This window comes from Zeus faber, assembly GCF_960531495.2.
Source record: "Zeus faber genome assembly, chromosome: 13".
NCBI lineage: Eukaryota > Metazoa > Chordata > Actinopteri > Zeiformes > Zeidae > Zeus > Zeus faber.
The window spans coordinates 9,544,567-9,566,890 of record NC_137198.1 but is presented as its reverse complement, the minus strand read 5'-3'; the positions used below and the strand labels follow the sequence as shown (position 1 = coordinate 9,566,890).

General features: G+C 45.6%; 1 protein-coding gene across 1 annotated transcript in view; it reads right to left on the bottom strand.

Annotated features, from left to right (window-relative positions):
- Positions 1 to 4,237: 4,237 nt before the first annotated feature.
- The window catches only part of myo10l1 (myosin X, like 1), a gene marked incomplete at both ends in the record, with an annotated part of 46,296 nt that continues 28,209 nt past the window's right edge, over positions 4,238 to 22,324 (bottom strand). Inside the window, 40 exons of the mRNA XM_080012745.1 lie at positions 4,238 to 4,342; positions 5,245 to 5,436; positions 5,566 to 5,742; positions 6,203 to 6,550; positions 6,958 to 7,081; positions 7,244 to 7,380; positions 7,591 to 7,798; positions 8,078 to 8,226; positions 8,436 to 8,584; positions 8,681 to 8,801; positions 8,909 to 9,066; positions 9,393 to 9,587; positions 10,010 to 10,152; positions 10,258 to 10,313; positions 10,881 to 10,974; positions 11,089 to 11,184; positions 11,300 to 11,404; positions 12,156 to 12,297; positions 12,408 to 12,531; positions 12,954 to 13,526; positions 13,622 to 13,870; positions 14,082 to 14,352; positions 14,456 to 14,562; positions 15,221 to 15,338; positions 15,504 to 15,628; positions 15,746 to 15,826; positions 16,125 to 16,233; positions 16,349 to 16,431; positions 16,535 to 16,603; positions 16,698 to 16,790; positions 16,937 to 17,003; positions 17,144 to 17,244; positions 17,417 to 17,563; positions 18,115 to 18,233; positions 18,671 to 18,800; positions 20,474 to 20,580; positions 20,864 to 20,948; positions 21,070 to 21,083; positions 21,355 to 21,479; positions 21,611 to 21,745. Of these exons, the coding sequence (XP_079868871.1) occupies positions 4,238 to 4,342; positions 5,245 to 5,436; positions 5,566 to 5,742; positions 6,203 to 6,550; positions 6,958 to 7,081; positions 7,244 to 7,380; positions 7,591 to 7,798; positions 8,078 to 8,226; positions 8,436 to 8,584; positions 8,681 to 8,801; positions 8,909 to 9,066; positions 9,393 to 9,587; positions 10,010 to 10,152; positions 10,258 to 10,313; positions 10,881 to 10,974; positions 11,089 to 11,184; positions 11,300 to 11,404; positions 12,156 to 12,297; positions 12,408 to 12,531; positions 12,954 to 13,526; positions 13,622 to 13,870; positions 14,082 to 14,352; positions 14,456 to 14,562; positions 15,221 to 15,338; positions 15,504 to 15,628; positions 15,746 to 15,826; positions 16,125 to 16,233; positions 16,349 to 16,431; positions 16,535 to 16,603; positions 16,698 to 16,790; positions 16,937 to 17,003; positions 17,144 to 17,244; positions 17,417 to 17,563; positions 18,115 to 18,233; positions 18,671 to 18,800; positions 20,474 to 20,580; positions 20,864 to 20,948; positions 21,070 to 21,083; positions 21,355 to 21,479; positions 21,611 to 21,745 (5,731 nt within the window). The remainder of the gene's footprint in view (positions 4,343 to 5,244; positions 5,437 to 5,565; positions 5,743 to 6,202; positions 6,551 to 6,957; positions 7,082 to 7,243; positions 7,381 to 7,590; positions 7,799 to 8,077; positions 8,227 to 8,435; positions 8,585 to 8,680; positions 8,802 to 8,908; positions 9,067 to 9,392; positions 9,588 to 10,009; positions 10,153 to 10,257; positions 10,314 to 10,880; positions 10,975 to 11,088; positions 11,185 to 11,299; positions 11,405 to 12,155; positions 12,298 to 12,407; positions 12,532 to 12,953; positions 13,527 to 13,621; positions 13,871 to 14,081; positions 14,353 to 14,455; positions 14,563 to 15,220; positions 15,339 to 15,503; positions 15,629 to 15,745; positions 15,827 to 16,124; positions 16,234 to 16,348; positions 16,432 to 16,534; positions 16,604 to 16,697; positions 16,791 to 16,936; positions 17,004 to 17,143; positions 17,245 to 17,416; positions 17,564 to 18,114; positions 18,234 to 18,670; positions 18,801 to 20,473; positions 20,581 to 20,863; positions 20,949 to 21,069; positions 21,084 to 21,354; positions 21,480 to 21,610; positions 21,746 to 22,324) is intronic.

Below are 22,324 nucleotides of genomic sequence, written 5' to 3'. Positions count from 1 at the left end.
CAAGCACATCTTTCTTATCAACAAAAACTTTCTTAGAGGAAATATACCGTCCAGTTAGTTTAATACTGTCGCGATGGCGGATTCAACAGACAGTTCCGCTTCAGGGCGGCCACCTTGGTGAGGTGCGTCAACGGCTCTCCTCTGCATCGTCATCCTACTCATCCCACCCCATATCAGGTGAACGCTTGTGATTGGCTCCACCCCGGCAAGGTGGAGTGGTAATCTGTTTGAATGGAAGAGTGGCCCGACATACTCTGCTGAGCAAATCAAACATACGCTGCAGATTCCTCTGGTTGTACATGTACCTGCAAGGCTGAAAGCAAAAAAAAAAAAAAAAAACCCAAAAAGACATAATGGTTTTGAATAAGTGGTATAAAACAATATGGGAGAGAAATAATCCAAAAATACAGTTATGAGAATAACCTTTTTTGGCATTTCATTTTTTTTTTATAATTTTGTGTGCCACACTATTTCAACAACAAAAAACATGAATCCCAAACAGGTAACAAGCATAAAATCTGTTGCCCATAATGTAGTTGAGGAGCCTTGCCATAGACCGTATAATAATGGTTGGTTCTTGCAGAGATGTTTTGAAGCAAGGAGTTTGGCTTCAACGCTCTCGGCAGGATGGAGACAGAGATTTAGAGATTTGGGAAGCTTGGCAGAGACGGGTCAATCAATGCAACAATGCCCTCAAATATAGTTCTCTTTAAGCCTTAATATCTTCTTTACAGAGCAATACTTTTCAAAAGACACAACGCAGACACCCATTAGAAGAAGTAAAGCAGGCATGTTGAGAATGTAAAGTCTTGTGGAAATAAATGCATTGATAATGTACTTCTAGTGAGATTCCTTGAGGGTTTTTTTTCCATTGACTTTCATTCAGTCGTAGGTGTTCTGGAGCAGCAGCCAGCGGCCGCATTGGCTTCACCATGATGTCGCTTATATTGAATGACAGTGAAAAAAGGCACAAACAAAAATTTCAATAATTTATTATAATTTTGTAAAGCCAGTTACAAATAAAAAGAATGACACATTTCTCTCTCTTTCTCTTTTTTTAAACAAGCACATTGGTTCACTAGGTAATGATAATAATAATAATAATAATTTTATTAATAATAATAATAATAATAATAATAATAATAATAATAATAATATAAGATACAGAAAGAGGCATGCCCCTCTCTAGCCGCCTGCGGCAGATAGAAGGACCCTTGTTTTAAAGTCACCCTTGTATACAGACTTGGGATAACAATCTCCACCATCTTCCATTTAACACCACCACAGGTCATAGCATAACATGGACCGCACGTCAGCATCCAAGGGCCACTTTTTTCCTACTGAGCGTAATAGTGAGGGAACAGAACTGTCGACATAGAAGAAGGAAGAACAGACATTTACTAATTTCAACTTAATTATGGCTTGTGGACATCGCTTTTTTTTTTTTATAATTCTTCACGTCTTCTTAACCTGCTAAAGATTCCTCCTGGAACTGTTGGGTCCTGTGAAAGGATCCCGGTGGGCTGTGGACAAGTGGCACTTCAGACGGACAACGCACATTATGGGGTCAAATATCAAGATCCCTTAATCAGTTTATCTCAAGATCAGACAGGACAAGGGACAATCTGCAATTGGGAATTGATCATTCTCAGTCATTTGCAATGCAATATGCTGGTCATGAAAACACTGTTTAGATACTAGATTTAGAGCTTTGCAGTCGTGTTTTTTTCATGGTGTCCATCCGTAATGCCATGCTGATAAGTGATATTGACATAAAAGCAACCTTTACTTTCAGTCCCAAGATATACGCACCCACAGAGCGGGGACGACCGCTCGAACCTCTCATCATCATATGCCATATTTCCAGACAATTTCCCTTCTCATAACTTCAACGTACCTTTTTCTTCAGCCATTCTTTTCACACCGAGAATAATTTTTTTTTTTTTTTTTTATGTTTCCCTTTCACAATACATTACCCAGCCCTGCATCCACCACCCCAATAACCACCCAAACCCGTAATACAGACGATAGGAAATAAATACTCAAACCCCTCCCTCCATTCCCATAGCCGTTCTCTCTACATCAAAAGCACAACACCATTCTCTTTATAATATTAATCATGTAAATATTCTTCTCATTTCCAAGGAAAACGCCGGTTAACCTTTCTTCCCTTCTTGGGTTTCTCACTCGCCTTTTTTTCTTTCCCCATCAGACGCCAAGTTGCATAACACCATCAATACACTCACAGCAGCATTCCAAAAAAAACCACAGTATTTCAAAGGAGGAGCCTACACCGGGGCGAGGGGTATAGTTATAGTTATAGCAGTAGTAATAGTAATTTGTTTAAAGTCCGCCTTGAATCACACACCGACTGGAGTCCTTATGGTTTTGAGAAGCGCTCGATCGTTGAAGTCGCCGAAGAAAGAAAAGACACACACATGGCGTCGGCACAGGTACATGTAAGGATGCACGGTACCATATGGCTCCCAATTACGTGAATACCTTAGAGGAACCTCCAACGCTAATTTGGTCACTTCGATCCAGACACCGCGAAACACTCATGGTAACCCTGATGACCAGTGTGGAAGGCAGCTGCGTTATTTCTGTGTCTCACAAACTGCTGTCGGCTCCGCCATCGATTCCGTGACTGTGTGAGACACGTGGATGGCGCAGCCGGTGAACAACATCGTGACGCATTCATACAAATCACCACGTGGTTCATTCGGTTCGATTGCGTGTACAGGGGCAGTCACAATATTTAGCATGGCATAGATTTACAGTACAGTGGCCACCAAAATTGATATAACTCTTACAATATGTGTGTGTGTGTGATATACAGTACAAAATGGTACGTTTTCAGTTTGCACTATGTATACATATGTGTAAAGAATGTGTACATGTGTGAATTAAGTCAAATGCAAGGCATGTTGAAGTATTACATGGACATATACTGTATAATATATATACATATATATGAGAATGTCTTATTTCATACTTTGACATTATTGTTGACATTGTCAGTCATATATTATATATATTTTTTAGATCCTATTGCACAGAAGGGGCAAAGGAGAACACCACCCAAGATAAAACATCTCCATAATCAGGCTCAGCACTAGCGAGAGTCCTGGACAAAACTCCACTTCTGTTTTTTTCGGTTTACGCAGAAGCAGCAAAAAGTCACTTCGTCAGGAAGTGTCATCCTATCCAGGCCACATGGTGGCAATGATTTACGAGGCCACGCCCTTTCGCACAGGAAGCGAACGCTGTGTTGCCGGGTGATCAAGGGTCCCACTTTCCCGTTCGGAAAATATGTCTCTGTCTTTTGAGTCCTTTTCTCGGTCGCAGCAGATATAATGTAGATAACGTTACAGGGAGAGGCGAGGGACAGAGGAGGGGGTGAGAGTAGAAAGCCAAAGGAAGAGAGGGGGGAGTACAAGCAGGAATAAGAAAGCTTCAGCATAAAACCATAATGGCAGAGTGAGACGTAGCGCAAGTGCGGAGAAATGCAAAGTGAAGAGAAAGAGAGAGAGAGAGAGAGAGAGAGAGAGAGAGAGAGAGAGAGAGACACACACAGAAAGTCGAGGGAACAAGAGAGAGAGAGAAGCCGAAAATCAAAACCGTCGGAAGGGCGGCTGGCAGTGCGACGGGGGACACTGGCGGAGTGCAGGGCGGAGCGGTTGTGCTTGTCACTAGTGAGTTTGGTCCGTAGAGGAAAAAACGGCGAGAAGATCGAAGTGTGCTTGAACATCTACATGCAGGACTAAAACTGGGGTTGTGTACTTTGAAGAACGGACTGTCCTAAAATACTGGTTGTTTGTTGTCTTTTTGTTCATGCTTAATTTTAAATAGACATCTAGCGGATTTCCACAACGTAACGATCCGGAGCCCATAGCGATCGAGTCGACTGGCCAGGCAAGTGTGGGGTCGGCTTCCATCTCCGTGACGTGGTTTGTGAAAAGGCAATCTCCCGCCTTCCTGGAGGTTTGATGTCTGGCTAAAACCAAGCACCCAATCTCAGGGGCCGAAGCGTCTGCTGCCTCCCTATCAGGGGAGCCTATTGGGGGGCGGGGGGGCGGAAGATTCTAAGGGCCTGTGACTGACATGGGCCCAAAGAAATGGTTAGAACATTAGGGTGGAGCCCAATGTGAAATCTTTTCATGGGGCCCAAAATCCCTGGCGGCGCCCCTGCTCCCTGTGGCAGGCCCCGCTGAAGGCTGTGATTGGTTGGTGCCGATCACCTGGTCCAGGAACTGCCGACGCTAGAGACTGACATGATGCTGCAGCGTTTCTTCACCATCATATTGATATAGGCCCTCATGATCTTGGTGATCTCCCCAACCTAGAGAGAAAGAGGGGATTGATTAGTACCCTGTGTTATCATATCCACATTGCGTCTAGATAGGAGTTGGTGTCTGCGTTCGGCTAGCATTGAAAATCTGATTCAAATCAGTTCACTGAGGAAGTTACCTCCAGTATTTTCATTTTTAAGGAACGGTCAAGCTGCAATATTATAAACACCTCTTACTTTTCGAAGCCGTGATAGGTGTAATGCGGGTCGGAATATGTTTACGCGGTACATGCATGCGCTCATGTTCGATTGTATTCCTCCTGGTTTTCCTGTGTTTTTATTTTACATCTGTTTTATTTTGGTTCGATTCCTAACTTGTATGAGACAACATTTTTGAACACAAAGCGGTTCTTTTTCATTTCGGTTCAATAAGGGAACGGAGCAGCGGGGGGATGCGCAGCGGAGCGCAGATCACGGGCGCCTCAATCGCGGGAATCCTTAAAAAAAATAATAAAAAACACACTTCTGTAACGGGGAGAGTCCCTATTTCCCGGCCAGACTTTAATATGATTTTTTTTTTTTTATATTATTATTTATTTATTATCGTTTAGAATTTTTTTATTTTTAATTCGTAATTTTTTTTTACAAAGTTTAGTTTTTTTGATCACCTGGGGACATTTATTTAGTTGATACATTTTTTATTTAAAATAAGTGCACTGCAGAGACATTGCAGACAATAAAATTAGTGTTTAATGGATGTTCATTTATGTTCAGCAATTTTGTGTCTCTTTTGTTATTATTATTATTATTATTAATAAATTGTTGTATTTTATACAAGATGTCTATATTATACAGTATCGGCCATCAGCCACCCCGCTCTCTAAAAATCGGCATCGGCATCAGCCATTGAAAATCCCATATCGGTTGACCACCATTCGATTGTAAAACCTTACCAATGGCGTCTCGAAGAACATCTCCCTCTCATCCACGATGATCTTGTAGGTGCATGGCTGCGGAGCCCCAAAGAAGGTGATGTGCTCATACTGGAAGGTCTCCAACGGCTTGGGGTCTCCTCTCTTATACACCGACACATTGTCAGCACTCACACTCAGCCACAGGTCATGTGGGAAACCTCCCTCTTTACACTGTCGAGACAGGGAGTACGACAAAATAAAGGGGATAAAGGGGAAAAAAGACATTTGTCAAACCCACGCAAACATTTTGTCTGATTTAACTCGGACTCGTATTGAATCTCACTCTGATTAGCTTCTCACCTCTACATCAAACAGTGTAGATCCGTATCCAGGCCACTCCTTGACGATGCTCATGTACTTAAGCATGGCCTGGTGCTGAGGCATTCCCTGCAGTCGCGTCCACTTTTCCAGGACGCTGGTCCGCGTGGCCGAAGTTTCCTCCTTCACCCACATCTCCAGCATCTGCTCCTCCTCCACCTGTAACGCACAGGTCGGTCCATCACTCTCCCGTGTGTCGGTTAATGAGACAATCCATCCCCTCAGCAATCCACTCAGCCGACTGCCAGTGAGCAGGTAAAGCAGTTAGACGCTTGGTTGGCTTGGGTGGAAGGTTTAACATCTGTTTGCAGAGATTCATTCAAATCACTGATGTGACTGAAAGCTGCCGTCAGGTGACGAGCAACTTCATCATGTCCGAGCAATCTCCAACCAAGCACTTTCTCTGTCCATATATTGGCTTGAGCGATCCATTAACCCCATCACTAAAGCCAGGAAAATCCTCCGACTTACTGAGGACTTTCTGACTCTCAGCACAGTTTAACCAGAGGCAATCGTTGTCATTCCATAGACACTGACTAAAGTAAATTAAGAAACTTTGGCTTCGAACCTCAACACAGTGATGCAATCCACGCAATGATGCATTGGATCTATACCGTACCTTTTGCTTCTTCAGTGAGCCAGTTTTGAAGCTCCTCCGGAGGGTGCCGTCCAGGAAGCTCGGGGTCCTGCGTTTCTCCGACCCGGGGCCCGCTCCCCCCTGGCCTCCCGCCAAGCCCTTCCCCTCTCCCGCCCCAGCGCCTCCTCCCCCGCTCCCCGCCGACCCCGCGCCCTGCTTGGTGGAGTGCATGATGCGATTGCGGAGACGCCCAATCGGATAGACACTCCCCAGGCTCCACCCAGCCCGGCCCGCGCCATCGCCATGGAGATACTGCAGCCGCAAAGAGGCCAGGTGCTGCAGAGTCTCCTCGGAGGCCGGGAAGTGACCGCTGATCAAAGACTCGTGGGCCTGAGAGGACGAGAGAGAGCCAGAAAGAGAGAGTAAGAGAGGGGGACAATTGGACAAAAAGTAAACATGGCGTTGCGATGTGTGATTCATGACCACTAGAGGGAGCACTAGTCTTTCAAAGCATTCCCATGACAAATCAGAATACAACTGGAGTACTTTGCTTCCCTGAGAGCTCTGCAGTTTTGGTTCTTTTATTCTATGTCCAGAGACACAACAATTGTGTAAACATTGAAAATGCTACATAGGCCTGCTATAGTCTAAAGGTCAAAGGTCATCTTGTGATAAGATGTTTACATGGGATATTTTACTGTTCAAAGATGTCTGTCAAATATGAGAGAAATATACGTCAACCGTTCCGCCTTCAAAATCCCGGCACTGTCGTGACAGTATCGTGCACTTGCGCTCACCTGCTCAAACATAAAGGCAAACTCCACTCCTTCTTTGGGCATGCTCTCTACATCGAGGAAGCAATAAAGTTTGAAGTAGAGTCTCCATTCTCCTTCTTCCTCCTCCTCCTCACTTCCTGCCAATCTAAGAAAGGGATCCAGACTACGGTTGAATATTCAGTCACACTAACTCCAATCGTCGTACGATTTTAAAAACAGAACGTGGCTAACATCATCTCCTCTGACCAAAGCAGTCTTGTCTGGGCTTGCTTAATGGAAATAGATAAAAACTAATATGCACCGATACCTTTCAAACTTGGCGAGGACATCCGCCACGATGACTCTGCTTTCCAGAGCGCGGTCTGTGATGGTGTTGTGTTCAAACAGAGAGAAGAGGTTCCTGCTCTCCTCCATCGCCAGGCCACGGATCAGCTTCTCCACAACCTAGACACACACAGGGATGGCACAAAACTGTCTGTAATGAAAGCTAATTTATGTTTATATTACACAATAGTGATCTGCCTTACTGTAAGATACTATCCTGTGTATCTATGCAGATTTCTTTTGAATTACTTTTCCAAAATGATGGTACACAATTTGTAGCATGTGTATGTGTGTGTGTGTGTGTGTGTGTGTATGTGTGTATGCATGTACCTCCCCAGCTGTAGTGTGTGAGTTAATGGAGATCTTGCAGGAGCCTCCTCCGTGGCAGTAGACGGTGGTGCTCATCTCCTGCCTCACCAGCAGGGCGGCGATCTCCTCCTGAGAGGGGACGAACTCGCGAGTCTTGGTCTTCTTCAGCGATTCCCCGATGAAACCGCCGTAGCGCTCGATATCTGTGCCCGGGTAACGCTCACGTACCCTGGGTGATAACACGGCACATTTAAGATGTACTGTACAGGTGAGAATTACAATCTGTCAAAGGGCAGGCAGATGAGCAGCATAGAAAAGACAGCTTATCAGTTTAATAAAAGCAAAATATAAAATATAAAAAATATAACAAAAAAAAAGTATAGTATAAAAAATGTGTGCTATGCATAATGCATTTATGCAGTACATACCTACAACATACATGTCTGACGTACACACACACACACACACACACACACACACACACACACACACACACACACACACACACCTCTTGAGGTGGAAGCGCAGGTATCTGAGAATGGCTCGGCTGGGCAGGAAGGTGCAGCTCATACAGGTGAGCAGGTGCCAGTGCGCCCTATTGGCCGGGCTGTTGGGCTGAGGCACGTGGTTGGTCTGTTTAATCACCTGGCAGTACACCTTAAAATACAACAGACAACAGCAGTTTAAAAAAAACACATCAAATAGATATGTATTATGTGTAGCTTACACAGGCAGCCTTTTCAGATTTGTTTAATAATTCATACATTCCAGTGCTCACTTTCTCGCTTTTAATGCTTTCAATCAATTTCCCGAATCCCCCCCCCCCCCCCCCCCCCCCGAGGATCAATAAAGTGTTATCTAAGCACCTCGTCCCTGAGGGGCCGCAGGTCCTGGCAGGTCTGCAGGATGCCCTGGATGATAGGCACCGTGTCCGCCAGCGTCTCCATCTCCTGCAGGGAGTTGAACACGCGCACCGCCTCATCCTGCAGGCTGGCGTAGCCCTGCTGCCGCTGCACTGCACGGAGACAAGAGGAAAACAGGGATTAAAAAACAGAGTGAGAATAGTTACAAGGCAGGTTGCCAGTACGGTGGGCGGGGGGGTTTAACTCACGGCTGGTGACCTCTCCGTAGGGCAGGGGGAGCAGGGGGGAGTGCAGAGGGTGCTGGGTGTATCTGAGGATGGGGTTCCTCCTGTACATCTGCTCCACCACGTCTGGGTTGACACTGTTCTCCTGAGGACACGGGCAGTGCATTCAAAACGAGGCCAAGTTAAAACGGAGATTGGGCACACTCAGCGGTCGCCTCAAGACGCAGGCTTGCGCATGTGACTCTTCGCTACCTTGATGTCTCTGATGAGCTGCAGCGTCGGGGTCTCGATGGGGGTCTTGCTGTCAATGACACCCTGAATGGCGGCCGTCCACCTCATGGCCTCGTTCAGCATCTTGGTGTAGAGACGGTAGGAATGCTTTCTCCCGTGCACGATGATGTTCCAGTAGCCTACAGTCAGAGGGGAAGCCGGTGTTCATTCATTCATTCACTGGTTCGGGCACAGTGGTCTGGATCCTCTTAATGAAGACTCATTTTGAGCCCATTTCACAGAGGAAATTAATATATTCAAAAGAGGGGTTAATACACTAATGCACAAATTAATTGTAATTCATTTACCACCTCATGAATACACACTTTTACATGCTGATGTCAGTAGTCGTGAAATTAAAATCCAATCTTAACGTACAGCACAGCCCCTATCCTCTTACTTCTAATCCCCGATTAAACTTCCCCCTTGACGTCTGCCCTCCTCCTCCTCCTCGCCCTCCTCTCACCTGTCTCTCTGTGCACTCGTTCATCCGGCTGGATGATGGAGCAGAGGGAGTTGAGCACCAGAGTTCCCATCTTGGACGAGTTGCGCTCCGAACTCTTGTAGTAATCCAGCGAGTTGTGGGTCAAGATGAACCAGCGCTTCTTCAGTTTCAGTGAGGTGCTCTTTGCGTTGGTCTTCATCTCCTTCTGGAGCCAGCCTAGGAGACAAGGAGGTGTTAATCGCCTTGTGTTCCTTTTTTGTTAATTCATGCAGAATGAGGAATTGTGCATTAACAAGGATGCATGTAAACACAAGACAAGAAAATAGATTGATAAATAGATAGATAATATACAGTATATACTAAAAAGCACAAAACAGTAGTAGCACAAAACAAATAGTTAACCCAAATGTAACCATGTTCTTATGAACACTATGACACATATAATCTGTTGTCTGTATTGCATTAGCCAAACAGCAATTATGCTGAGTTCTACGACTAGTTGACATTTGAACAACTTTGATATGCCATATTGATGATAAAGGATCAAAAAATATGGTGGATAAAATACTGTATGGCTCCATCAGATCCATCCATCACATAGGAGTTTTCTATGTGATTCCAGGAGGCCCTGGTCTTACCCCTGACCAGGAACTCCTGGCCGTCTATCTTGGCGTCGCCTTTGGGTTTCTGCAGCAGACTGATCCAGTGGTGCATCTCCTCCGGCGTGTCCGTGTTGCAGTGGATCACACGGTTCGCTGTGATGATTACAAAGGAGTTCGGCCTGTGGCGGGAAAGTTACATTTCAAGCGATGACAATCCACCTTCAGGGAATTATCCCTCATCCTTCATGAGTATTTGGGAACAGCAGTCCAAGCTCAGAGCTCACCGATCGGGGTTGTCAGATGCACAGACAGAGTCGATCAATCCCACATCGAGAGTGCCCTAAAGACGCACAGGGGGTTGTAATAATAATCAAAACATCAACCTCTAGAGAGAATATAGCAATTTTTATTATTATTATTATTATTATTATTATTATTATTATTATTATTGTTGTACACTTTTTTGTATAATATAATAATATGCATATAGAGTATATAATAATAAAATATTTTTTATTCTTTTTAAGCACCTTTCATACATAACTTGCTACTAAAATTGTTTTAGAATAGAAGGCAATCAAATAGTAACAATAATAATTATAAGCATTATAATGACTATAATAATAATAATAATAAATAAAAATAAAAATAAAAAAATAATAGTAATAATAATAATAATAATAATAACAACAGCAACAAAGCAAACAACTTTGCAAAATGCATTTAAAAAAATACATTCACTCAGTATACTTTAACGAAATTGTGCTTTTACAGTATGACGACACAATGAATAATTACCCATTCTAAATATTTTAGAAAAGTGCTTTATTTATGAATAAATGAATAATACATTTACGAAAGTCATGTATGAATGTCATAAATAAGTTATAAATAAGCAGGTACTGACCACCGCGTTCTTGGGGTTGGCCTGTTCATGTGACATGTCCAGCAGCTGCTCAGGAGTGCACACCCGCACCTTACTCAGCACGTTAAACCAGCCACTGCACAGACAGGAGGGTGAGACACGTCGGCTTAAGTCAAGTTACGGACAAAAAAAGAACATGAAACGATCAGGTGATGTTACTGTCTGTATAATCTGGACGTTTTCTTCATACCTGGCGTCCTCTGGCGACTCTGCAAACACCTGGTACGTCCTCTCGTCCGTCACGATGTTCAAGGCGTTCTCCTTCTCGTGATTATCCACAATCTCTCTGCGAGTAAACAAAACCTTTAATGTCTGACAAATAGAAGCAGCTCGTGAGGGAAACCGAAGGAGTTGTTTCCGTTCTAAGACGGGAACATTTTTTTTGGGGGGGGGGGTCTTACTTGGCGGCCCGAATGTCAATGGTTCCCTTCAGCTTCTCCTCGCTGTCGTTCTCAAAGTACATCAGCTTGCTGTCTCTCAGCACGAACCAGCGCATCTTCCAGTTCCTGGGGCGCGAGGAGAGATTATTACAACTGAGCCGAGATGCTGGAACTCAATACAGGCTCTTTAGGGGGGAGGGGGCTGCAGAAAACACCTTAAAACACAGTAATTGTTTTTAAGAAAGGCTTGCTTTAGGTACATGACACTTTATGTTTTAGTCGGTTTCTTTGCGAATGCTTCTGATACGCTGGTGCATCCGCGGAATTAACAAAATTGGTTTCGAAGGCAGCGTCAGAAAAAACCTTGGTGCCGGTGCAGGTAGGACGTTCAGTGCCTTGCTCAAAGACACGTGGGTAAGGACGAGCGCACTGGTTACTCGGGGAATCAAACTTACATGAACGTCTCCAACAATTCAGCCAACAATATTTTTTCCCCTGTTTCGCCGTCCGCCACTGTAATTATTAACTAGAAAGGACTTTTGGGGGAGAAACAGAACCGTACCGGTAGCTGCATGCGAGTGGACATGCTGTTTTATCATATCGCACAAAAAGGATGAAAATGACTAAACCCGGAAAACAAAATAGAATCAATCTAAATCAATGCATTTCTTTCTTCCAGTCTAGCCAATCTGCCCACCGAATTAGACAATAAGCCGTCTGTTACTTTTGGAGATAGTTTCCTAAAAAACAGACAGACAGACAAGTCAAAAACATGGCACCCGTGGAGGTCGTGGAGGTCGCGGCGTGCATTCTACCGTCACTATGTGTTTTTAAAGATGTATTTAGCATGCAGTCTGTGCCCAGTAACCACTACAACAACCTGCGTGAGAGGGTGGACAGGCCGCCCCCCTTCTTGTAGAGCCAGCCCGACTTCAGAGACTCCTGCTTGGACCGGAACCACATGAACGTCTCGTCCTTCAGCACGCACCAGCGCCGTCTCCACGGGATCATGAGGCCGGCTGGATGGACAGAGCGGAAGAAGAAGTGAGAGCCTCTCGGGTGTTTTTCCCTTCGTTCCCACGGCTGCTTCTTTGTTTCGCCCGACTGGAAAACGTGCTTCTGTATTCACCCTTCATGTAGAGGTAGCTGTGGAAATATGGCGGCACATTCCCATTCAGGATGCTCACTCTGCTGTTGGTCACCTCCTCATCAGTGTCCAGCAAGCCGTCGTGCTCGTCATCGCTGTCCGCATACTGGAAAACGCGCGCGCGCGCACACACACACACACACACACACACACACACACACACACACACACAGACATTGATATTAATCTACTATCATGTCAAAACGTACCTAGGAATAAAGACACATATGACATTTTCCAGATTTTTTAATTTAACTCATTTTAACCTATAATTAATTGAATTGTTGAATTATTATTCATTGATAAAAAAAAAAAATTTACACAGTAACACACATACAGTTAATAAGAAGGATATCAATACGACAACACAACAGCCAATATAACAATTTAATAGAAATAGAACGTAGAATACGGTAAAATAAAATCATATCAAAAGGCATATAAGGAATTAGGATATGACTCTTGGTCTTGTTCCCATACATATCTCTGTACACGCGTGTGCAGATGCGTGTGAGTGTGTGTCCTCACTGAGTCGGAGCTGCCGCGGTACGACTCGATGCTGGCGTTGGTGCAGGTCGACTTCCTGGGATGCTCCTCGTCCGTCACGGTGGCGCTCCCGCGGTTGCTCCCGGAGACGGAGCTGTCGTCCCCGGCGTTGACGGAGCCCTCCTCCTCCTCCTGGTCGTAGTCCGACTCGGTGTCGGCCGGCATGCTGTAGATGGGCTCCTCCCCGTCCACCAGGCTCTCCGCCATGCTGACCTTCCTCCCGATCTCCGCCTTCCCGTCCTCTTTCCTCTCGCCCTGCCCCGGAGGAGGTGGCGGAGGAGGAGGAGGAGGAGCGGAGCCATCCTCGAGCGGGACAGAGCCGTCGGCGGGGAGCGGAGGCGCAGTGGTCGGGGCGGCCGGCAGCGTTCCCTCGGCGAAGGCGGGCGGAGGCGGCGGCAGGTGGGCGAAGATCTCCTGGTCCAGAGGAGCGTCGGTCTCGGCCGGAGGAGGGAAGTCTGGGAGGGGGATGCACTCCTCCTCGGCGTGGAAACCCTCGTCCACCTCCTCCTCCTTGGATGTGGCTCTGGCAGGATTGGCCCCGTCCCTGGGCTTCGCCTGGAGGGGAGGGGTGGGGGCCAGCGTTACGACAATCATTACACAAACTTTCGGGACGTTATCGAATCTATCTCTTCCTGATGACGAGACATCACCTCTGCGGCGGCCTTGGGCTCCACCACTCCCAGGGTGGTGTCCACGCCCCCGAAGTTCAGGAGGTCGATGAGCTCTGTGGCCTTGCGGGACGCCTCCTTCTTCATGCGTTTGATCTCGGCGTCCCGGCGCAGCTGGAGCTCCTGCTTGGAGGACTCGCAGAGCTGGGAGACGCCGTCCTCTCGCTTCTTCTGCAGGCGCTCGATCTCCCTCTCCAACTGCAGGATCTCCTCCATTTGGCGCGTGTCGTCCTTGATACGGGAGAGGGAGGATGAAATTAATCAGCCCAAATAGACTGTAACGCATGTTGGAGCCAGCGTAATGTTTATCTGGGGAAGGAGAATGGCCCTCACCGTGACGGGTGAGGCATTTTTGAATAAAACAAAAATAAATTCAAATAAAAAAACCGTAATCACTTAAATTTAATTAAATTGCTCATTGCCTTCATTTCAAGTCACTTGCCTCAGCGCTCGAGGACTTGGCTTCATCCTGCTCTGCTCCTTCCTTATCCTCCTCCTGCTTCACCTCTCCGTGCTTCTTGTTCTCCTCGTCCTCTTTCTTCTTCCGCTCCCCCCGGAGCTTTCGAACGCGGCCGCGCGCCACCTGACCTCGCCGGTGTTTCTGCAGCACCAGCGCCGCTTGACGCTGCTTCACGAAACGCCTGCGCAGGATGTGCTTGCGGAAGTGCTTCTGCAGGGTGACCACGCCGCTCCGGACCCGCCTGAAGTGCTTCCTGCGGACGGGAGGGAAAAACACCGGCCGTAAGGCGCGTAGGGCGGGCGCAGGGCGCTCGAGGCTATGGTAGCATCTTCTTAATGTTTCATTCGTGGTCCTACCGAGCAGAGTACGTCAGCAGGTGGGCTCGGATGACCATGGCGGCCTGACGTCGGACCTCATCCCTGTCCTTCTCCAGACGCTGCTCCAGGGACTCCTTCATGAACACCTGCGGAGCAAAGGTCAAAGGAAGATCAGAAAATAACCGCTTTTCCACCGGGGTGCAGGAACTAAGTGAGGAAGCGTTTAGAACCTGAACGGGAAACCTTAGCGTACCATAAAAAAGAACGTCATGGAGAACAGGAGGAGGGGACGCCATCTGGCTTATGCGTCATTTTGGAATGCGCTGGTCATTGTTTTTCAGGCTCTATTATTGCATTTTGTCCTATAAAACTAAGCAGTGAGGGGAAGCAAGTACTGCGACCAAGCAGGTATTCATGAGGCTTGCATTTGACCAATCAGCGTTGTTCAGTGCTTCAAACTCCGCTCCTATGATTCCCCCGTTGCCAGAAAAGATCCGCCACCAGCTTGCATGGACCTTTTTTTGGAGTAGGAACTATCTAAATGGAACCAATTTTGGGACTAAATACCTCCTATAGAAAAAGGCCTAAGTTCCTAAATATTGGAACCTAAGCCCCACAGTGAAGTGGTTTTTGTGTGAGAAAAGGGGCTTATGCCAAATATGTGCATGGGCTCTATTGAAGCACTTGAATCTCCATTGGAATTCATAGACCTTTGCACAAAATAACATACGTCCACAAAAGAGTTTGGCAATCCAAAAGGATCTAAGAGAGTCGTTTGAACTCAGAAGGGTGCCCTAATCTCACCTTGGTCTTTCCTAGCTGCCACTCTTTCTTGGTTTTGTCATATTTTATCAGCAGGTCTGTAGTCCTCTTCTTGTCGTCAGCGGCGGCGGGCGCCTTCTCCTTCAAAATGATCTTATACCTGCAGAAAAGCAGTAGAACGGTACACACATAAACACATTTAAAGATGACAAAACATAAAAAAAATGAAAATGACACGACCAAATTCCACTTCACACAAACACGTTGCACGGACAGAAAACAAGAAAGTGAAAGAGACAAAGATCAACAGCCGGGGCGTGCGAACCGAACGAAGAAGTCTTTGAACGTCCTGCGGACGGGGAAGCCCGCGCGGCGGATCTTGACGGTTTCCAGCATCCCAGAATACCTCAGCTGATTGATGACCACCTCCGGGTCGAACACATTGGGATTCTTTGGATGGAAGAAAGAAAAAGAAACACGTCTCGATTTGAAGAGAGAATCATGATGGGACGGCATGACCGTCGTGTCAATGCAAAACAAGCGAGGGATCGGGCACGCCACACCGACCTTCTCCATGTTGGGCTTGATGCAGCGGATAAAAAATGGGTTGGAGACGCTGAGAGTGGCCATGAGAGCGTGGAGGGAGTCCTGGTTGAATGAAGAAGAATGCAAAGATGAATGTTGCATTTATTGTCATTACTTTTGCAAGATATTAAAACTTGATAACAACATCTTGTGAGATGTTGTTTCTCTTTCGCCTATTATTAGTTTTCTAGAACTCTTTGTCAGACATTATTCAATATTACGTTATTCGACATTCGTTGACTGGGAGCTGTGGTTCTGACCTCACCGGGGTATCGTTTTAATTTTAAGCTTCACCCCGGAATGGGCGTATTTTACCCCAATGTCTTTTTCTTTCGTTAATCAAGCGGTCAGTATTTCTTACCCTGAACTGAGAGCTGACGGTAGGTTTACGTCTGGCCGTGCCCATCTTCAGCGTCTCCTCGTTATTCCTGCTGCCGACCTTCTCGAATAGGTCATAGATGAAGTCCAACCTGGTGGGAAAATACAAATGACGTGCAGATTACGCAAACGCCCTTGGAACATCTGCACGCTGAATGAAGATGCCGAACGGCCGACGCGCCAAAGACCCGGCGTGTCTCACCGCACCTGCTGTCCTTCAGCATATTGAGGATGTCGTCCCTGAACGTGTCTCTGTTTTTCTCCAGGATTCCCCTGACATCATACAGGACCTAAAGAAGGAGAGATCGGCTCAGCGGAACGGGCAACGAAACGTCTCGAAATCCGCCAGATATTGTTCCCGGAAGCGCACTCTGCCGGTACGACGCTCCTCACCTCCCCGGCGTAGTGTTTGATGCCGAACTGATGGTCTGCAAGTCTGGGCTTCACGTAGTACGGGTTGGTCTGCGGCGAGGCGTGGGGATAAGGAGCCGGTTACCGCAATGCATGCATGATCATAACATGTAACGTGCACGTGTGCACGATGCCCGTGACTCACGGAGTGTCTGCTGTGCAGCTTCTCCAGCAGCGTGAAATCTGTTCCTTTGGGGAATCGGCTCTCTTCGTTGACGAGGGCCAGCATGCCCAGTTTCTAAGACAAGGGTGGGAGGGCGTTATTATGCCGGCGAGGTCCAGTCAATGGCAGATCACTGTGACTTCTGTTGGTTTTCCTTTTGTTGCCAGGAAAAATCCCGCACACCGACAGTTCTTCCGGACGGAGCTCGAGGTGAAACGTACCTTTTCTATGAGGTCCAGACACTCCGCGTTGTCCATCCAGTCGATGGCATCCCACTGTACACCTTCCCTGTGGAAAGAAAGAGACAAAAAAAACATTAAAAAAAAAAAACAGGTGCCCAGAGCTCCTCAAACCAACCAACAGAAATTGGTCCTCGATAGTCACACAATACCATTTTTTTTTTTTTTTTTGTATTTACAGATGTTTACCTGTTGTACTCCAGCTGCTCCAGGGAGAAGATGTGCTTGTTGAAGTATTCCTGGAGCTTCTCGTTGGCGTAGTTGATGTTGAACTGCTCGAATCGGTTCACCTGGTGGGACGAGGCACACAGGGTATGACACGCCACCTCGGAGACATGCCGACACACGCCGAGTGTGTATGGGTGTCGGGTTTTTTTTGTTTTGTTTTGTTTTTAGGGAGCCGACGGTAAACACTCTTTTTCAGTTCATGCGTGATGCCTGCACAGGCGGCGGGGCACTGACCGCGAAATTCTCGAAGCCGAAGATGTCGAGGATGCCGATGGATTTGAAGTTCTCACTCCCTTTGACCTTCTGATTGATCTTGAGGATGATCCAGGAGAAACACTGGGAATAGAGCGCCATGGCAACGGAATCCCTGGAGTCGACGGCCTGTAAGGGTGTGGAGGAATCCCAAGAGACAGAGTAAGCATGTACTGTGTATCATAGTAACCTGCTTGGTTATAATAACTACCCAAATAACTGATGATTGTTTCTCTTGTGAGTAACTACCTTAAAAAAACCCACCAATAGCTATCCCAGAAGTATCTATCGATATCGAAGTATCGGGTCATAAATATTGTGATATTTAAATATTGTGGTATCACTCAGTACTATGTAAATGGGTCGAAACACTGAATCTTGTTCATTAAATTAAACACTTTTGGGACCTCTGCCCTTGTTTGTCACAAATAATATCTGCCTTTTCTCTCACCAGGGAACAATGGTAGAGAGCGATTTTTTATTAGTGAGTGTGTGTCACTCAAAATAAAATGTTGTTGTCATAAATTAATATATACCTAGGACTGGTCCCATGGCCTCCCCTAGTGGCAGTGAAAGTTTATTCCCCCCTGATGTGTTGGCCAGTGGTCGTGTGTGCGCGTGCGTGTGCGTGCGTGTGTTTGTGTGTGTGTGTGTGTGTGTGTGCGTGTGCGTGTGTGTACCTGCTCTATGCTGAGTGGGGAGCAGATCTCCTCTCCTCTGAGGATTATGGAGCGCTGTGTGAGGACCTCAGAGAGCTGGAAGGAGTCCAGACCCAGCAGCTCACTGGCATCACTGGCCACTGGAAGATAGAGAGATATGGAGAGCGAGGGAGAGAGGGAGAGAGACAGACTTTGACTTTTAAGGTTCCTTTATTTTCAGTATATCTATGCATTGTCAAAACAGCATTACTGTCTGATCTAAAAGACAGTCATCTATCTATCTATCTATCTATCTATCTATCTATCTATCTATCTATCTATCTATCTATCTATCTATCTATCTATCTATCTATCTATCTATCTATCTATCTGTCTATCGGTCTGTCTGTCTGTCTGTCTGTCTGTCCGTCTGTCTGTCTATCTGTCTGTCTGTCGATCTAATCATGCTTAAATGGTTACCTTCACTATTTCATAACATAGCATTTTAGTAATCTCTGTCTCTCTCTCTCTCTCTCTCTCTCTCCCTCTCTCTCTCTCTCTCTCTCTCTCTCCCCCTCTCCCCCTCCACCTCTCTCACCCTGCTTGGTGGTGATCTGGGCCCCTCCAGCCGTCATGAACTCAATGTTTCCGAGCTGTAAGACTCCAGACAGCAGCTTAAACATGTCTCTGATCTCCTCCTCTGTAAACTCCAACACCTTCAGGGCCTCCTGCACAGAGCACGGAAAGATTTCCAGGATGACATCACGACTAATCATTTCACAAATTAAAAAATATTAAAAAAATAATAATAATAATAAAATATATATATATATATATATATATAATTTTTTTTTTTTTTTTTTTTTTTCGTTCCCAAAAATAGGTTTCCAAGCTCCTTAGAATCATGGGGATTTAGGGTAGATTCAAGCTTTATATTGCAAAATTAGCAAGGGCTAAAATGGTCAACATTAATACTGCACTTCACACTGTGCGATGTCAGCTGTCTGACTGTTCATGGGTTTTTGCATGTCGAATTTACAATAAGATCTTTGTAAAATTCTGTATGAGACGGTATAATCTACTGTATCTGTGAGTTAGAGGCATGTCAGATCATATGAGGCGATGCCAAGACAACAGCCTCCCGAGCGGCTCACGCTATTCATCCTCTAAGACTGATTATAGACATGAGTTGCAGCGGTGGTCACACATTCTACAATATTTCCATTTGAAGTTGTCGACGCTTCAAGAATGCTGTCAGAAGCTGGTTTTAATTGGACGGGCCCTGTATCAATCTGGTGAACGTTAAGTAAAAAAAGAAAAAGAAAAGTAGAAAAAAAGAAGTGAAATAAAGACATCAAAAGGGTGCTCTTGGAGGGAGTTAGATGAACTGAAGACAGACTACAGGTTGGCCTGTTTTGAATATTAAAAATATATGATATTATAATACAGTGGATACCCAGTATAGTGATCACGTCTGTCCGGGTCAAATTGATCACTACAAGCGGATGATTGTTATAACCAACTGTTTTTTATTATTCTTTATTTCTCATGCAGATTACCATCTGATGGTATGAATGGCTCTGTGGGGATGCACAGCGGAGCGGAGATCGCTCTACACCTGGCTGTTTTAGCAATTATCATCTTGTATAAATAAATAAATAAATAAAATATATTTTAAGTGTTTAATGAAAATTGGAAGGAAATCCTTGGGGGGGGGTTGCTATGCAAAATCCGAGAAGCCCCAGCTTAGCGCTGCCACTGCAGAGCGGTCACAGCGAGGCAAAGTACCATGGGAGTAAAGTTTAAAAAAATACAATTACCATAGTGAAACATTTTTTTTCCATATGTTGTCATGTATGAAAAGATCAAAAATGAACACTGTTAACGAACTACTTGATTATTATTACTAAATTATTTAAACAGCATTTGTATAGGAATGATTCTCTCCCAAGCTTTTTGATCCACATAAGCTGTTGATCACTGCAACAATGATCATTATAAGCGGTTTCCACTGTATATTTTATTATTACCACCATATGTAACATATTATTATTATTATTATTATTATTATTATTATTATTATTAGTTTGTTATTATTATTTACCACAAAAGGCAATCATTTTGAGAATGGCTTATTGATACTTTTCTACACTTCTTTCTTATCTACTACATTAAAGACTCAATCTCTTCGGTTGCCTCATGCCACAGTGTTCCAGGACTACCAAAGGCTACAACAGCAAAAAAGTTTCAAAGTTTACAATTTCCGACTGTTGTTATCGTGGCAAAAAGTCCACCAGAATGTCTCTCAGTCTTAAGATCCTTGATCCGTAAAAAAAAAAAAAAATAAAATAAAGAATGAAAACAGGGAGACAGCGCAGTATTTAAACGGAACAACTCTGACCATCACGCTGTTGAAGAGCTCTTTGTCGTTGAGGCTCTTGTCCTTCAAGCATCCTGACTGGCTGAGGTAGTGGAAGTTCTCGGGGGGGTCTCCCAGGAAGTACAGCTCTGCAGAGAGCAAGTACATGACGATGGAACAATGCAGCGGTGGGATACGGCCCCACCATCCCTAACCCTCGAAAAAGCTATATTGCATTATTAAAATCCTTTTCCAAATTGGCGCCATTTTTCCTTTTACCACTAAAATATACATCATTCACTGTATAGAATACATTGCCGCGAATTGAAAGCTGGAGCAGTATTTCTTACACGTGAGAGGTGGAGATATTACGAAAAAGTGACTTTTCACCGAACACCCGAAGTTCTCATGGCAAAGCAACGCATTCCTCACCTTTGTGCTCCTTTGTTGCTCCTGCCAGCAAGGCGTAGAAGATGTGGTAGTTTCTCTCTCCGGGGTTCTGTCTCACCACGCGATTCTAGATCCAAGCAGTAAATACTTGAACGGGGTTCACAAAGTCCGCATGCAAAATCATATGAGCAGTAAATCAATAGCGGTCGGGTTAAATTGGTTTTGAGGGGAGGGGTGGACTTTTTTACCTTTTCCAGTAAATCTGAGCGGGAGAGGGTCAAGGAAACACAGCTAGTCTCTCATGTAAATACTGAGATAACTTGTAATACTTAAAGAGTTTCAACAAGCACAAGCAGGATATTTCTATTCCATCGACGTACAGTATATTTGGATTCTAAGCTCAGTGACCAGCCGACCACGCACATTGTTTTCCCTTACACAGAAAATAACCTCACCCATTTTCTCATCCAAAAACACTTAAAAAAAGGAAAAAAAAGAAAAAGCCCTATTTGTGCTCTTTAATAAGAGGATACAATCGATCACGCAGCCTCCCTGGATGTTGCCGCCCTCGGAGAAGTGGAGCTGGATGAACTTCCCAAAGCGGCTGGAGTTGTTGTTGTAAACCGTCTTCGCGTTTCCAAACGCCTCCATGATAGGACTGCGGCGGGAGAGGCTCGGTTAGAATTTTCACCGCATTTCCGTTTGTGCGTGCGTGCGAATGGGGGCAGAACGGTCCGTTCACAACAGCTCATGAACAATCAGGTTAAAAACAGGGAGTTCATCATTCACCTGCTCTGCACGATGGCCTGCTCCACCCGCGTGGTCTTCTCGGTGGAAGGGGTCCCTGCCGAGTTCTGGCTCATTACAGACAGGAACTGGAGCAGCAGCTTGGTGCTCTCCGTCTTCCCTGCCCCGGACTCACCACTGGGACACGCACGCACGCAACACACACACACACACACACACACACACACACACACACACACACGCACACACACAGACACATGCACACACGCACACACACACACACACACACACACACACAAACATATGCACACACACACACACACACACACACACACACACACACACACACACACACACAAACATATGCACAAACAGGATACAAGATACGTGTTAATGGAAGCCACAGTGACCTTCTCTGACATTCTCCTATCCCCAATTAATCTGCTTGGTTTAATAGATACTGAGCTGTGATAGGTTCAGAGCCCTGGCGCTCAATCAGATTACGACACTAAAGTCAAGATCTTGCCAGTTAAGACGTCGCTCGGCGAATCCAAAGGTTTTTGACAGAGAGTCAGAACAATACTTTTTTTGCTAAACCTAACATTAATCGAAGAAAAAAAGTCTTGGACGTGGACGTGGCGATGTCATCGCTTCCGCCTTCCGGCGTTCCTCGCCTCTCCGCTGCAAAGTGAGTCCAAATAATGAGGCATTTAGGATCGCTTCTCCGTTCATGACCTTTACTCGTCCTTCCTAAAG